The sequence below is a fragment of the Xiphophorus maculatus genome, chromosome 2 (genome assembly GCF_002775205.1).
Source record: "Xiphophorus maculatus strain JP 163 A chromosome 2, X_maculatus-5.0-male, whole genome shotgun sequence".
Lineage (NCBI taxonomy): Eukaryota > Metazoa > Chordata > Actinopteri > Cyprinodontiformes > Poeciliidae > Xiphophorus > Xiphophorus maculatus.
In genome coordinates, this window is record NC_036444.1 from 18,604,962 (window position 1) to 18,617,947 (window position 12,986).

Here is a 12,986-nt window from a genome sequence, read left to right on the forward strand (position 1 = left end):
ACAACACCATTCTGGAGTACAAATCTCTGAAGAGCTTCACAAAGACTTCCACACCTCCAGCAAATGAGGTGCAGCTGCCTTTTTACTGGCAGGGCACGGGTCACGTGATCTACAATGGATTCCTCTATTGCCACAAGGCAGATACACCCAATGAAATACTGAAGGTTTGTCACTGAGAGTTTTTGTCAAAGTGCAACCTAATAGGTCATTCATGCATTTCTCTATTGAGCTACATCAAGCAAAGAAAAAAAAACTGCAGAGATAGGAACTGCAAGTTCATGTTCTGTTGTTGGTGTTATAAAGAACAGTCTCTGACTGCACAGTTTATTACCCTGAACATGATTTCACACAGATAATCTCTTGAACTCATAGCAGCTGTTGGCCTTAAGTCTGGTCATTTTAAGGAATCGTCAACATCAGGAACAGAGTTCTGTGCTCTTTTCTTTGTCCCACTGTGTTAGCTGAGGTCACTGAGAACACAGTGCCAAAAGAAACAAATTTGTTCCAATGATGCTAATTTTTCCAGGAAACTCTGAGTGTTTATGAGGAAATTGCATTTGTACAACGTGTTCACACCAAAAATGCATAAACCCCATTTTTTCTGATTTGGGGTTCAATTGTCTTAGTTTCTTGCTCTAAAGTGAGGTTATGGTGCATAAAACATGCAATGGATAGATGGATTGAGCCCTTCTCTGTATTAATGCAAGGACTGTTTGATAATAAACTTAAACTTTAAACTTTGAAAAAAAAAAACAGCTTCCAACTTGTATTTCCCATTTACATTCCACTTCTCATCTGCAATCAAGGAATCTGGATCACCACTAAGAATCACATTCCAGAGAGAAAAAGCTAAACGATTTTCCTTTGTAGGGTTTCTAGAATTTGCTGAAGGCAATAACAGCCATGGCTTTAATTAAGCTGAATTTTGATTGACTCCATTTTGAGGTTTTCATTACATGTTCCACTAGGACGAGGGCAAAGGGAACCAGATGAACTATGCATTCCTTTTGGCTTGGGAACACCAAAGAATCCTTAAGAACATGCTGAAAAGCATGACAGGAACGTTTGGATTCTACTTTCGGACCTGTTACCTCTGCAACCTTGCATAAGATAGTGAATGGATAAATGATCTGTTCCGAACAAGAAAAACTCACGCTCCGTTTTCTGTGTTGATGAGCACAGTTTGTATTCCTTAAATTATTTCTCTTCACTTTTAAAGGTGGATCTGCTCAATGGCACTGTGGTAGATAGAACCCTTCTTCCCGGAGCCGGCCGTCTTCCTGTCTACAGCCTCAATCCCAACACTTATCTGGACATGGCTGTAGATGAACTTGGCCTTTGGGTTATTCATGCGGATCTTGAGTACGGAGGAAACCTGGTCATCACCAAGCTAGACAAAGGTGTGAGGACCTTCAAATGTGGACATTTTTTTTTTCTTAATTAATGAATGATAGGTCTGTGTTACACAGAACTACTAACAGCGTAATAAAACCTTTTATCAATACATCTCTAAATTTTCATTAGTATTCAGTTTATTATATTCGATTGACAGAAAATTTCATTTAACAAGACAATAAGGTTGAGCTCATATTCAGTAAGCTAAAGCATGAATAGAAACAATATATCAATCAATGGCTCTGTCCTGAAAATAGTTAAATGCAAAACAAGTGTACCAGGACCACTTGACATTGCAGACAATGTGAAAGAGTAGTTAATTAGGAAGAAATGGGGTTATGTTTTCCACCATTAAACATACTCCATTAGTGTTGATTATAGGAAGAAACCTAAAATGACCACCACTCACATTCAGTCTGTAGCTACTATCAAGGCTTGGCTCATGCTGAGAGAATAATCATGACAAAGTTGAGGGACAGTCCACAGGTACATGTGGAAAGATTGTTAATAATGGATTAAAATCTTGCATTCAAAAGATCTGTTAAGAGAGCTTCCAGTTTCTTAAAATCAGCCTTAAGGATTAAGAATCTCTGCAAAGCTGAGGAGTCAGAAAAAATCCCTCCAGAGATACATGAAAACCTGGTGACCAGCTATGTAGAAATGTTTCAAGGCTGTGCGGGCCAATATAATTCATCACCAAGTTCTAAGTCATGTTTTTATGGAGGTGGATTAATAAGTCGTTTTTACCTAACAGTTAAGTTATGCATTTTCTGATGTTTCTTGTGTTATTCTGTCTTTCCATATAAATTGAATCAAAAATGTTTCGGGAGACTCAGATAAAACCAACAGGGGATTCAATAATTATTTTCTTTTGGTGTATAAAATCTTTGTATAGAGTTTATGGTGGTATGGAAAGGGGGCACGCAAGCAAAAAATATATAACTTCTTTTCCAGTTGTACCCTGAACAAGTTTGTTATTGCTTTTATACATGTACTTTCTGCTAACAAAAATAGGAAGGGTAGCTTGCATGCTTTGTGCAGGATCACCTTATAATCTATCCTGACCATATAACAATTGTAATTGTTGGGGGGTGGAAAAAGAATGGGTTTGTCCAGGTTGACATTCAGGCAAGAACTGCCAATAATAATTCAACAAATGTTGTTTTCACCAGTAAGTTTAGCAGTGGAGTACACCTGGGACACACAGTGCAGAAGCAGTGATGCTGAGGGGGCTTTCCTGATATGTGGGACGCTTTACGTGGTCTACAACACACGATATGGAGGTCGCTCCACCATCCAGTGTCTGTATGACATCCATGACACCATTCACAGGTTAGTGTACAACGCAGTCTGAGTGTGCAGTCATAAATGTCAGGTTTACCAACAATGCACACTAAAATAATAATCTGCAGTTTGACACATTTTAAATGGATGTGGTTAAATGATTTATGTTTTCCATGTTGTGTCCATGCAGCAATGAGAGTCCAGTGATGTTCTTCCCAAAGCGCTACACCAGCCACAGCAGCATCCACTATCACCCAGGGGACAAACAGCTGTATGCCTGGGATGATGGCTACCAGACAATATACAAAGTGGAAACGCGCAGCAATGCCCAAGTTACATCCCAGTGAAACATGTTTTCTTTTCACCCTGTACTCAGCATCAAAACCTGCATTAGCACATCTAACATGCCCCCCCAGAAAAAATAATTACAATAAAAGCATCAAGGAATTTGATGGATCTCATCAAATGTTACTTCATTCATCCTTTGCTGGCAATGGATGTATTCCTTAGTGGTCATGGTTATGGCTAAGTAAACAAGCTTCATACAAAGCTTAGTGTTTATGTCAGAGCAATAAAGATAACATAAGTTGTGTGCATTTTGATCAAACTTCATGTCTTGGCTGGGTGAACATAATTTTAGATGACTTTGGAATGATAATCAAATCAAATCAAATCAAATTTTATTTGTATAGTACATTTCAGCAGCAAGGCATTTCAAAGTGCTTTACATCATATCAAACACAGAAACATAATGCAACGTAGAATCAACAATCAAAACACGACATTAAGTCAGGTTCCATCAATAAATTTGATGGAACGTAATTGATTACGTTTCAAATACAATCCTAAACAGGTGGGTTTTTAGTTGAGTTTGCATCCATAGAAGGTTTACCTGTTACACTCCTACTGTGTTATATGGAGCAAAATACCTATTGCTATTTTTATTCCCACTCACGCTCACAATCACAAGATAATGTTTAATCCATGTTAGATAGGATACTATCTATCTATCTATCTATCTATCTATCTATCTATCTATCTATCTATCTATCTATCTATCTATCTATCTATCTATCTATCTATCTATCTATCTATCTATCTATCTATCTATCTATCTATCTATCTATCTATCTATCTATCTATCTATCTATCTATCTATCTATCTATCTATCTATCTATCTATCTATCTATCTATCTATCTATCTATCTATCTATCTATCTATCTATCTATATTATAGAACACCAAAGTTTGCTCTACATGTATTAAAAATGAATGTGAGCTTCCATCTTCCATCTTCTGCTTTGGTTTGTGATCTATATATAAGAGTTTCTGAAAAAATTAATATTATTTCATTCATTCGCATGTCCAGATATCGACGCAAATAAATATTAAAGCACACCGTGGCTTTTTTTCCCTTTTAATTTAAATTTTCGACTTTTAAAACCTCTTTAATTTAGCTTTCCTCGACTTCATCGAGAATAAACAACAATACTGCATAAGTAATTTATCATAAAGTCCGCCAATGAGAGGTCACCTTTTTAGTGTCTTGTGACTTGGTCCGGGTCCGCATCATTTCCCAGCCGGCTTGGAGGGCGGCGGAGAAAGGGAGCCGTATTACGGTCTGCCATGCTCGGACAGGGCGTTTTATGAAACCATCGACGTGCTTTGACTGTATTTTTTATGCTCAAGATAACAACTCTTCCCTCGGTTCTTGTCATGACTTTCAGCCCGGAAATTTCATAGGCTGAACGGTAGATAAGAGTTAAACAAATAGAAGAACGAAAGTCTTTATCCCGGGTATTTTCACTTAACAAAGAACCAGATTTGTTAAGATATTTTAAATTATTCTAAACTATATTTAATATTTTAAAGAAATTATAATCCATAATCAGAATTACTTTGCCAATATTATGGTAGTATAAGAAACTAATCCAGTGACGCTCCATGACGTAGGATTAGGGGCGTTCTCAAATTTGAATTTCGTTGAGCTTGACAGTAGTTGAACAAAGCGGGTCGTTTAGAAATTTCCTTAATCACGGTATTTTATTAACACTTAGTAGATTGAAAAAGGAAAGTAAAATGAGAAGAAGAAGCAGCAGTAGCGCCAGCTGGAGAAGCTCAACAGATAAAAGGCGCAGTGAGGGTGTAGGTTTTGATGAATTCGGCTTTGCTTTCACCAACAGAAGGGAGCAAAAACTTCACCACAGATGTCACGATTACAGGTGCGACACATGTTTGATCTAATTAATGCTGGGTTAGTTCCGTGAAATTAATACTATCTAAGCTTGTCATGACCTCATAAGGCTGAAGATATGTTTTTCATTTTGTGATGTAAAAAGACGTTTCAGTCTGATTAAATTCCAAATAATTTTTTTAAACAATGTAGTAAGGCAACCCAGCCTGGTGTGAAGTAATGGCGCTCTATTAAAATGACTGCCATTAATCACATATTTGGAAATCTAGCTGAATTCAATATTACTTGTCACACTAGATTATTAGCAAGACCTTTTTTAAATTAGGCTTAATAGAACCTGTGACCACATGAAGTGAGCAGAAATATTCTCACAACGTAGTGCATCTTGACCATCAAAGAGACACTGACATAAGTCACTGGCATTTCTAGGACTGGAAATTGTTACACATCCTTTCTTGAAATGTTGGGACTAGCAAAGCACTGTGAGAGTCACTATCCAATAATGGATAAATATGGAGTGGGGTGGGGTGACTGGCCTACCAAAATTACTCCACTCATCCAGGAAGTCATGAACCAGAAGAACATCCAAAGCAAAGCAGGCCTTGCATGAATTAATGGAATGGTTCATGATTCCATAAAAGAGAGACTGGGAACAAATACAATTTATGCAATAATTCCAGGGCCTTTTCGATTAAAAAGCTGCTCTTGAATCCACTGTGTGCCTCCTTGCTAGTGGTGGAACGTCAACAATGTGTTGTCAGAATGGCAGAAGTCAAAGTTAATTGTTTGCACCTTCTTTTCACATCATTGTCTGTAGAGGTTTTGCTAATTATCTTTGCTTTAACTCTGGTTCAGAGAGATATAACTGACATTCCCAGCTGTGATGCAACCTGCACCCACACTCAGTGGTGAAGGCATTGTCCAGAATTAGATTCTCAGGATGTAATGATCTTTTACAAAAGTACCATTGTTCTGCTGTATCATAATACTAACACAAAAACGCAAAACATTCAGCATCCAGTTATTGCCCCAGTTGCCAGAACGAACTACTGAAAGCCTGAACTGACCACTAAAAGTCATCTTACTATATTTAGTAGTCAGTAGAGCTGGGACCTGAACTTGATGAAAAACCTTTATGTACCTTTATGAATGAGCTGCAGAGTTTCCCTTTGGGGAGGGATGTTTGGGTTCTCCTTGTGGACCTTCTAACTCCATGACCTAATTTTCAATAACAGGAGAACAGTGCAAACATGACTGGCTATATTTCTAAGAGTGAACGACATTGAAGGTTATTCCACAAATGTTTTCTGTCAGCTACCCCCAGCTGAGCTTGGTGAGGGTGAAGGAGCTGTGTGAACTGCTCAGCTACTGGAATGGAGCCAGCTTCATCTGCAAGAGTCAGGTTAGACCTAAATAGGAAACAAAGAGTGAAAACATGTTCCTTACTATCTAAGCTTGTTTGTTCTTCAACTTATTGTTTTCAGATTGAACGCTTTATCCGGATGGGCATTCCTCCTAGTTTGCGAGGGAGAGTGTGGAAGTGCCTTCTGAACGTTGACGGTGTGAGAGAATGTAGTGACTTCAACTATCAGGTAAATTACAGATTCTCTGTTTTTCCATGATATTTATGTTTAGTGTGTGTGTTTTGTCCCTTTTTTACAGTATTTCTTTACAACACATCATTAACTTATTGATCTCAAAACAGTTCTTAATTCTTCAATAGATGAAACATTATAAATTTTCTTATAAGAAAAGTTTATACCTGTTGTTTTTTTCTTGTTTTTTCCCCTAAACAGACATGTTTGTTGGAAGTGCGAGGACCCCTTGTGGATTTGGGCGTCAGTGAATATGGCATTTTGTCTGCGATTGCCACACTGAGCGATACTCAGAATGATCTGGGTTTGAACCAACGACAGCTCTCGGGCTCGAATGAGAATTGCTACTCTATCGATGAAATAACTCTGTTCAGACAGATCGCCCTTGACCTACGTGAGTTCATACGGGAAAGCACATTTCAAGCCTTACTCCATTCCTGACACTGCCATGCTGTGAAAAAGCATTTAACCCCTTAGAGACCTCTTCTGTTTTTGTTAGATAAATTTGTTTTATATGATTAAACAAACTTCAACATGAGACAAAGATAGCCTGAGTAAATAAAAAAAGAAGCAGATTTTGTTTTGGTGTAGAAAAAGTCGACCAAACCAAGTTTTCTCAAAGAGAAAATAGAAATGCCACATGAGCAGCTTTCTGTGCTCCACTTTCCAGTAACAGCTGTTCCTCAGGTGCTTGTGATAACAGACTCGATCCATGTGGAGGCATTGTGTGTGGCCCACTCTTCTTTTCTGAGTTGTTTCAAGCCAGACATACTCGAGCGTTTTCAAACATGTGCGGCTTGTTTAAGGTCTTGCCACCCAATCCCAGTTGGATTTCTAAGGGATGATGTGTAGCTTTGATATCTTCTGGCCTTTTGGATTTTATGATTCGACATGTCTGGCAGTAATCAGTCCTGGGAGTGAGTGGTGAAACTGAACCCAGATTTCCAATTTTGTTTTTCTCTTTTTCAGTTAATTTCTGGTTAAAAAAACATTGACTTTTAAAAATTTTACATAGTGATTGGTTGATTCAGACAGCTTTTGTATTTACTCAAACTATCTTTGGTATTGAAATTTGTCTCATCGCAAACATTCAAAGGTGACAAAAAAAAAACAACAGATATCACTACGGCTGCAAAAACCACATCACAGCACTACTGATTTTTTTTTTCTCAATTTTACCAGTTTTTTCCAAGGTGTGTGTGAAGGGGTAAAAAATATAAGCAAACTTTGCCTTTAGGTTCATATACTTCCAGTCATATAATTTTAATCCATAATTTTGCTACCATTCATGCCACACTACTCTCTGTAATTGCATATGTATAATTTGTTTTATGTGCATTAATACAAAGTGTTAAGGTAAGACATTACCTATTATAATGATTAGGCTGGGTAGAAAAAATGAATGTTGTTTTTTGTGTGTGATCTCGTCTGACCACAGAGCGATCCTTTCCAACCCACCAGTCCCTGATGGGACAGAGCTCAGAGGCCATTGAGGGTCAGGCTAAACTCTTCAGGGTCCTCGTTGCTTATGCAAAATACAATCCACAAGTTGGTTACAGCCAAGGTAACGTTTTCTCATAACTGCACATCCCTGCCTTTCTCTCTGTTCCTGACTTGTCCTCTCAGCTTAAAAACCTTACTACGCAAACTTTGTTATTATACAAAGTCATTGTCTGCAGGTACACGTCACTGACTTTAAAGAAGAGTTCATATATTTACTAGTGTCTCGTTATATATGTTTACATATTTATTTGTATTTCCCTGAGGTGACACTGCTGTGTCTATATTTTTCTTTCATTTACATCCTGTAATAACAATATACAGCATTGCATTTGAAATAAAGCAAGTCTGTTATTTCTGTTACTTACACTTGTATTTTATTACTGAAAGAAACATTCAAAACTTCAAAGTGAAACCAAGTTTAAACCATCAAAGTATCCCACTTTTTCCAACAGTGTTTACAAATAAAGAGGTGACTGCAATACACATTATGACCAGAAGATGGTAGTAGAGGACAATAATTATATAGTTTCATTTTTTATTTTATCTTTTTCCCCATCATGAAGGAGTTCCAATAAATGTATAGGGCAATGTATTAAATATGCTTTACTTTAGAAAAAAGCCGATATAGCTTAAAATTAGTAATAAGATTCTGTTCTGACATTTCTGCTCTAGTTTAATTTAAATAGTAAAAATGCTTATAATTTGGTGATTACAAGTAATAAGAAATAAAATAACTATTTTTCTTTTGAAGAATTTGCCTTTCATTACATGCAAATTTAAACCAAAGAAGTAAAAGTAAGCTAAATAAATGTAAAAGTCTTGTCTATTGTATGCCCATCATTGTATTGTGTAAAACCTTGGCAGCATGTTATTCAAATTTTAGGTGATATTTCATACATTTCATTAAAATTCTTATGCGAAAAATAATTTGACCCAATAAATGGACTAGATGAGAAAAAGAAAAATGTTTTTGTTGTCTCTGTAGAATCAGTAAGGAAAACATTTATTTATTGTAGTTGCTCTCTTAGACACAAACACTATTAAAGCATTTCAAGCAATACACAGCCTATTAACTACATTTTCCAATGTTTACAATATTTACGTTAAGTATAATTTGTACTTTGTTGTCCAGAAAAAAAAGCATACATGCGTGTTCTTGTTTGTTTCACAGGGATGTCTTACATAGTTGCTGTGCTGCTGATGCATTTGGGAGAGGAGGAGGCTTTCTGGGCTCTGACAGCCTTGTTGGGTAAATCCAAATATCTGGCTGAACTGTTTGACCTCAGTCTCACAAAGTAAGAACTGAGTTTGAAGGTGCACAACATGTCTTTGGAAAAATTATATTGCAGTTTTCTGAGAAATTCATGAAAGCTGAGGAAAAGTTAGAAATTTGCCTGGAAAAGTATTTACTCTTCCAGTATTTAGCATTTATTTCTGATTTCTGGATCTACTCAGCCTTATGATTTCTTTAAATCTTTGATCTGAATGAGCTTAAGAATGTTGATATTATCCACAATGTTTTGGTTCTGAATCTGTTTATTTTATTGTAAAATAAACTTTACAATATGTAGCAAGAAGCATCAGACCAGTGATGCTTTTTGTGTAGGTTTATGTACAAGAGACGGATGATGGAAGCATTTCATTTCTGCATCCTCTTTTCAGTGTATGTTAAATTCATCTCCTGAAACTGCGTTCAAAATCCTTTTTTGTTGTATCCGCCTCTGTTTCTCTCTATTCCACTACAATAAAACTAAACTAACATTTTTCTTCTTCTTCTAATCAGAGTCCAACATCAGGTGAAGGTCTTCGATCAGTTCCTCAAACACCGGAAGGCTCGGCTCTCCAAGCACTTGGTGAGAAACAAAGGGCCTTTGGCTTTACTTGCCAGCAACATAGTGTTTATAGGCTTAGATGTTTTCTCCATGCTTAAGAAAATCCTCAGTGTTGATCTAAATAGCAGCGACAAAAAAAACTTTACCGCACTCATCTCATTTTCACAAACTGTTCTTACTTTTCATGAAGACAAAGACATTTCTCTTTCATTATGTTTGATTTTTGTTTTTTTTCACTCTTGCACTTTCTGTCCTTAAGGATTTTTTCCAAGGAAGGTTTTATCCAGCTCACTGTAAACCAGCTAGTGTTGCTAATAAAAAAATGAACAGATTATTACTTGAGCGATCATTCAGAATTTTTAAGATTCATGATCTGAATATTGCTTTGCAATTGTAATAGATGAAGTAGTATTGTCAGTTAAAATGGCATGTATTCCATAATCGATGCACTGAGTCAAAATAGTTTTAAACAATCCACTAGAATTACAAAGCTAAAGCCAGCATGCTTCTCCACAGGCTTGCACTGGAACAAATGACACATTTAACTAACAAACCCTGGCTTATTAGCGCCTACTTTAGTGATTTGGTTTGTACTATATTCTTGCAGAAGTCTACATCTCAAAATACCAATAAATAAATATTACAGATTCCATTATAATAACTTGTATTATTTTCTCTGAAACAGTATGAGTTTTTGGTTTAAAATTAAAAACTGACTGGATTACATATACATTTTTTGCCTAAAGTATATGTGTAAGTATTGCAAGACCATGGTATTTTTGTTGAAACTATCAAACCATGAGAACCTTGTTCTGCCGGCCACTCTTTTGGGGAAAGCAAATAAATGGGAGTAAACTCAGGTTCTCCTGTTTACTGTGGACTTCATAGGCTCTGAAAAGAGAGAAATATTCAGCATACTGTTGAGTGCATGTCATAGCCAAATAATGAGTAAGTCCTCTGTTAGGGACCTGCGTAATGAATCCATCATCAGCTGGGCCTCCTCTGCCATCCACTATTGACTTTAGGCTTGTCATTGTTGTTGATGCAGTTCTACATTGAGCACATTCCTGGGACGTCACTTTCCTGCCATACAAAACGTGATTGAACCATTCATTTGGTGCATTTAGTCTTCTGGTTTGATGCAGGTGCGCAAAGACTGTACAGTTGAATCAAACAGTGGGAAATGTACCACCACAGATAATTTATATCCCTGCATTTTTTTTCCAAATTGATTTGATGCAACTTTTACAACTCAGTTAAAGGGTAAAATAAGTTACTTTCTAGTAATTTTAAGTAAAAGGATGCAAAAAGGAAAACTGTTTTGCAGCAACTCTGAATAAACAAACTTTAAAATCTGTGTAAAAATAAATTTATTTAGTTTTTTGGGGGGTGGGAAGCTTATTTAGTGGATTTTGTTCACCATTTTTGCCATATAGGAGCAATAGCAGGCCCACATGAGATGAAGCAATCCCACTTGATCCCACTGGTGTACATTTCTCAGTCGTGGCCATCACATAATCCTCTTTGAGTCTTCTTTTTTCCTTTTCATGGAGTGCCATTTAAAGCATGTGCAAGCAGGAATAGAATTGCATGTTGTAGCTTGTCTAAGTACTGTTTTTTTTTCTGTACTGTTATCAGTTAAAATTTGTTTTTCACTGCTTTAGAAATTAGATGTGTGGGAAGATGGTGTTGGCTAAAGCCATCTCATCCACTCTTGTCCTAAAATGACAGCTTCTAGCCAATGTTTTATTTGAAGGAAGCACAGGTGAAAACTTTCTTCTGCACTGACTCTTTTTAGTCTTTGCTATGGAGCTTTTTATATATACAATAAAAATTGAAATTATACAAAGGTTGCAATCAATTATCTTTGGTATTTTTCACAGATCAATTGACAAAAAATGTTTGTGCAAGCACACCTCCAAGGGAAAGTGACCAAAGAAGTTTGTAATCCAGAACTTTTACAATACATAAGTGGTGTTGGAAGCTTGACTTGAGATTAATTTAAAGAACAGATTTGTCATCCATGTGTCTGTAAAACACATCTTGAATACATTGTTGGTTGTGCCAAATCAAGGTTTCCTGTTGTGTCATCCTCCCTGCAGGACTCGGCGGGAGTCTTATTAGTCCATTTTGTGATGCCATGGTTTCTCACCCTCTTCACTTCCCTGCCCTGCTGGGATTCTGTTCTTGCTGTCTGGGACCTCATCATTTTACAAGGCAGGCACACAAACAAACAAATGTAAAAATTTTAAAATTCTTCATCAATGCAGCTATGCCAGTTAGTATTTGTATGTGTTTCACCTGCACTGAATGTTATATTCTCTTGTAATCCAAAGGAAGAACTGACATTATTCTGTAACTTTACAAGCTGGACATTATTTTCAAAAAGGGTTTTCTCTGGATAGGCCTGCAAGCTGTGTTCCGAACTTCTCTGACCATCATCGAACTTCTGGAGCCTCGACTGATGGAGCTGAATGATGAAGGAGCAATGTTACCTCTGCTATTAAGAGTACCAGTGGATATGTAAGTGACATTTATTATTTTATAGCATAAAGAATCCAGGCACACATTGTTGCTTTACTGGGTAGAATCACAAATATGGAGATGTAATTTGAATTTTGTTTTCTGAAATATGTTGCCTGAGAAACCCATTCAGAAATCTCCCACAGCACCCTCATGAATTATCTAAAAGAATGTGTCATCTTTAGAAATGTGCAGCACAGTTTTTAGGCTCAACTCCAAATAGATCTATTCATGAATCTCAATCAGGGTGTCAGAACTGGAGATGTTTAGATGCTGAGCGTTTTGGAAAAACAAGGTGGTCCATGATTCTGAGGAAGTCTTTTTTTTTTTTTTTTTTTTTTTTTTTAAAGCTTGGATCGCATCCTTTTTACTGAATTTGTTCCTTCAATGGCAGTCAGAGCAGCTTTCTGTCTCAGTCTTCTATCTCTTGCGATGTTGAATACAAGTGTCACATGGCGACTGACATGTTTGCTGACATGGAGCTGTAGTTATGGCAACTTGGTAGAGTCACTGATCCTGATTTATGAAGCATGTGTCTATGGAAGAACTGATGCAAGTTAATAATTAAGATCTAGTTAATCATCTTTGTATAAATGTATGCTCCCTTTAGAGCATAAATTTAACCCATGTGAGGTATTCATAGTTCTAGCATTTTGGAT

General features: G+C 36.7%; 2 protein-coding genes across 2 annotated transcripts in view; both read left to right on the top strand.

Annotated features, from left to right (window-relative positions):
- Positions 1–2: 2 nt before the first annotated feature.
- LOC102222586 (olfactomedin-like protein 1) lies at positions 3–3,126 on the top strand (the record flags this gene model as incomplete). Its single annotated transcript, XM_023349979.1, has 4 exons — positions 3–164; positions 1,220–1,400; positions 2,568–2,727; positions 2,870–3,126. Coding segments are annotated over 4 exons (660 nt in total), but the record flags the coding sequence as incomplete, so codon positions are not given.
- Positions 3,127–4,696: 1,570 nt separating this feature from the next.
- The window catches only part of LOC111605854 (TBC1 domain family member 8B-like), a 47,141-nt gene continuing 38,851 nt past the window's right edge, over positions 4,697–12,986 (top strand). Inside the window, exons 1-9 of the mRNA XM_023325027.1 lie at positions 4,697–4,902; positions 6,189–6,276; positions 6,359–6,466; positions 6,671–6,863; positions 7,908–8,033; positions 9,144–9,267; positions 9,756–9,825; positions 11,907–12,021; positions 12,210–12,327. Coding sequence (XP_023180795.1) covers positions 4,760–4,902; positions 6,189–6,276; positions 6,359–6,466; positions 6,671–6,863; positions 7,908–8,033; positions 9,144–9,267; positions 9,756–9,825; positions 11,907–12,021; positions 12,210–12,327 — 1,085 coding nt within the window. The 5' untranslated portion in view covers positions 4,697–4,759. The remainder of the gene's footprint in view (positions 4,903–6,188; positions 6,277–6,358; positions 6,467–6,670; positions 6,864–7,907; positions 8,034–9,143; positions 9,268–9,755; positions 9,826–11,906; positions 12,022–12,209; positions 12,328–12,986) is intronic.